The sequence below is a fragment of the Portunus trituberculatus genome, chromosome 18, assembly GCF_017591435.1.
Source record: "Portunus trituberculatus isolate SZX2019 chromosome 18, ASM1759143v1, whole genome shotgun sequence".
Lineage (NCBI taxonomy): Eukaryota > Metazoa > Arthropoda > Malacostraca > Decapoda > Portunidae > Portunus > Portunus trituberculatus.
The window spans coordinates 1267047-1270000 of NC_059272.1; the positions used below are offsets into that span (position 1 = coordinate 1267047).

General features: G+C 47.9%; 1 protein-coding gene across 1 annotated transcript in view; it reads left to right on the forward strand.

Moving 5' to 3' along the window:
* Window positions 1-1144: 1144 nt before the first annotated feature.
* Window positions 1145-2954, forward strand: part of LOC123505718 (mucin-2-like) — a 24221-nt gene continuing 22411 nt past the window's right edge. Inside the window, exons 1-3 of the mRNA XM_045257367.1 lie at window positions 1145-1183; window positions 1753-1905; window positions 2098-2244. Coding sequence (XP_045113302.1) covers window positions 1145-1183; window positions 1753-1905; window positions 2098-2244 — 339 coding nt within the window. The remainder of the gene's footprint in view (window positions 1184-1752; window positions 1906-2097; window positions 2245-2954) is intronic.

A 2954-nucleotide genomic window follows, 5' to 3' on the forward strand; every position in this document is an offset into this window, starting at 1 on the left:
AATGAGAAAGCCCAACCTACACTCGGGCCGTGGGCAGGATTCGAACACGTGCGCTCGGAGACCCCTCGGACCCCAAAGCACGCATGGTTCCATTGTCCACGGCGGCACCATTTGCAACTAGAACCATAAAAACACCCTTGAAACTTGTGTCACTTAAAAATGAGCCTTCTGAAGCAGTGAGGTGCGGTGCTGATGTGTTTATGAGAATATGAGTATACCATGACGCGTTTCCTTATTCATTCTGGTTACTATTTGGTGATTCTATACAGCTTCAGAAACCTATGTGGAGATTAAAATAGTGAAGACTCTGGCTACTAATCTTCTGACCTCCATAGACTCTTCCTAATGTCAATAATATGGTTTAATGACTCTAATCGTACACAAATCTTAAGGTAAAAATGTGTCCTAGTGTTGAAGAGGTTAACGAAAAGTGACGCGCTGGCAGAATAACAGATAAATAGTGTGAATAGTGTGTCTTAAAGCTCTTCCCACCAAGACCTTTAAAAATTCAACGTAAAGTGAAGAGTTAATAGCGAGATAAGCGAGAATCATTAAGGAATAGTGTGGATAAGAAGGGTAAAACGATTTCTTTCACATCAGAAGCCCCGAAAATCAACGAGAAGTGAGGAAACATGAGTGAAGGAAGCGAGTGTCATTGAAGTAGTGTAGCTGGGAGGGTTTGAAGATCTCGCTCCGTGTGGATCTCTTCAGTACCAGGACGCGTTTCCATATTCATTCTGGTCACTATTTGGCGATTTTGTACAGCTTTAGAAACATATGCTGGGATTAGAATAGTGAAGACTCCGGCCATTAATCTTCTGATCTCCATAGACCTTTCCTAAAATAAAAACATACGTATACACATTGTTAGTTACGAATGATTTACGTGCAACACACACACACACACACACACACACACACACACACACACACACACACACACACACACACACACACACACACACACAAACACACACAAAGCTGAATATGACATTCGAAGCACAAGATCGCATAGTAAAAAACTGAGAGATGTTAAAAATATAGTTTACCGCAAAGATGTGTTGAGACTTGGAACAGTTTGAGTGAAGAAGTGTGTCAGCAACAAGTGTGCATAGTTTTAAAGAAAAATTGGATAAGTGTAGATATGGAGAGGGGGCCATACGAGCGTAAAGCCCAGGGCCCTGTAAGACTACAACTAGGTAAACACACACACACACACACACACACACACACACACACACACACACACACACCGCGTAGTGTAGTGGTTAGCACGCTCGACTCACAATCGAGAGGCCCGGGTTCGGTGTCCCGGTAAATGGGCAAGCCTCTTAATGTGTGGCCCCTGTTCACCTAGCAGTAAATAGGTACGGGATGTAACTCGAGGGGTTGTGGCCTCGCTTTCCCGGTGTGTGGAGTGTGTTGTGGTGTCAGTCCAACCCGAAGATCGATCTATGAGCTCTAAGCTCGCTCCGTAATGGGGAAGACTGGCTGGGTGACCAGCAGGAAACCGAGGTGAATTACACACACACACACACACACACACACACACACAAAGCTGAATATACTAGTATGTACAGCAGGTAAGACGAGCACATAAGTCATGGCACACAGTCACACGGGGAGGCTGGCGGGGAGCGGGTAGAGAGAGGAGGGTGACGCAGCAGTGACGGGGAGGAGACGGTCTGGCAAGGCACGCTGGTGGAATGGAGGCGACACAACACAGGCAGATGAAAGCAGCCGTTGCCACAGGTGACGAGCAGAGCAACAACAGATGTACCCAAGGCTGGCTCTCCCCAACTCACCACCACCACCACCCCCACCAATGAATATCCCCCAAAATACACGATACATTTCAGGACACAAGAGCGAAAGACACGAGGGAAGCAGCATGAGGATGAGAGGGTGAGTTTGTGAGGAAGGGAATACAGCGACCGTCTTGGTTACTCTTTAGGGCTGGCACCATCACGGGGCTTCCTTTCCTTCCTCCCTTCTGCTGCCCTGCGTCAGTGTCCCTTTCATGCAAAGCCTCAATGCCTCTTGCTCAGGGCCATGATTCCAATCTAGCCTCAGTGCCTGTGAGGGCCGTGTTGCCAGGACTCTCCCTCAGTGCCACAGGAAGGGCGCCAACACGCCTGTTATCAGCGTGCCGTGACAAGAAAGCGCGTTAAGGTTCTCTTGGCTCCACCCATCCGTGCCTGCCCCAGCGTCCCCGTGTCGCGGTGGGCGGCACGACAGGGTTTGGTACGTGACGCCGTGACTGCCAGGTTTGTCTCCATCCACCTGTGAGTCTGTACACCAGCCGGCTAGCAGGTCAGGTGTAGGTCGGGAAGCAATGCCTTTGTATCGCCGCTTCCCTCATGTTGTTTCTTATCTTTTTACTCTGCTCCGTCCAACAAGTTCCTCCGCTGACTTTCTCTCTTCTATACATTTCATACAATATTTCCTTCTTCTTTTGTGTATTTTGCTTGCCACCAGCTTGCCCACACACAGTCCAAGAAACCTCCTTGTTGTTCTACTCCTGTCTCTCCATAATGAGTCTTCCTTAGCCTGCTTCTATTTCCAGCCAGTCGTCAGAGCAACGGCTGCACACATTAAGAATATCAATGAAAAAACAAACAAATTTCAGCAAATATCTGATGAACGGTCTTTGGTCTTTGAAAATTACGGCTTATGAGAGAGGCAAGCGTTCAGTGACACGACCCAAGGAGAGTGACACTGCTCATTTCACCTATCCTCACCTAACCCCACTTCACCTAATCTCACCTCACCTTAACTTATCCTAACAGTTTAAACTAACCTCACCCAACCCACCCTAACTCAACCTAACCTAAACCAACCAAACCCAACCCATCACGCACTCCCAGGACACTCCCAACACTCAATACTCACGCAGAGAACGATCCTAAAGCAAACTATCCGAGAGAGAGAGAGAGAGAGAGAGAGAGAGAGAG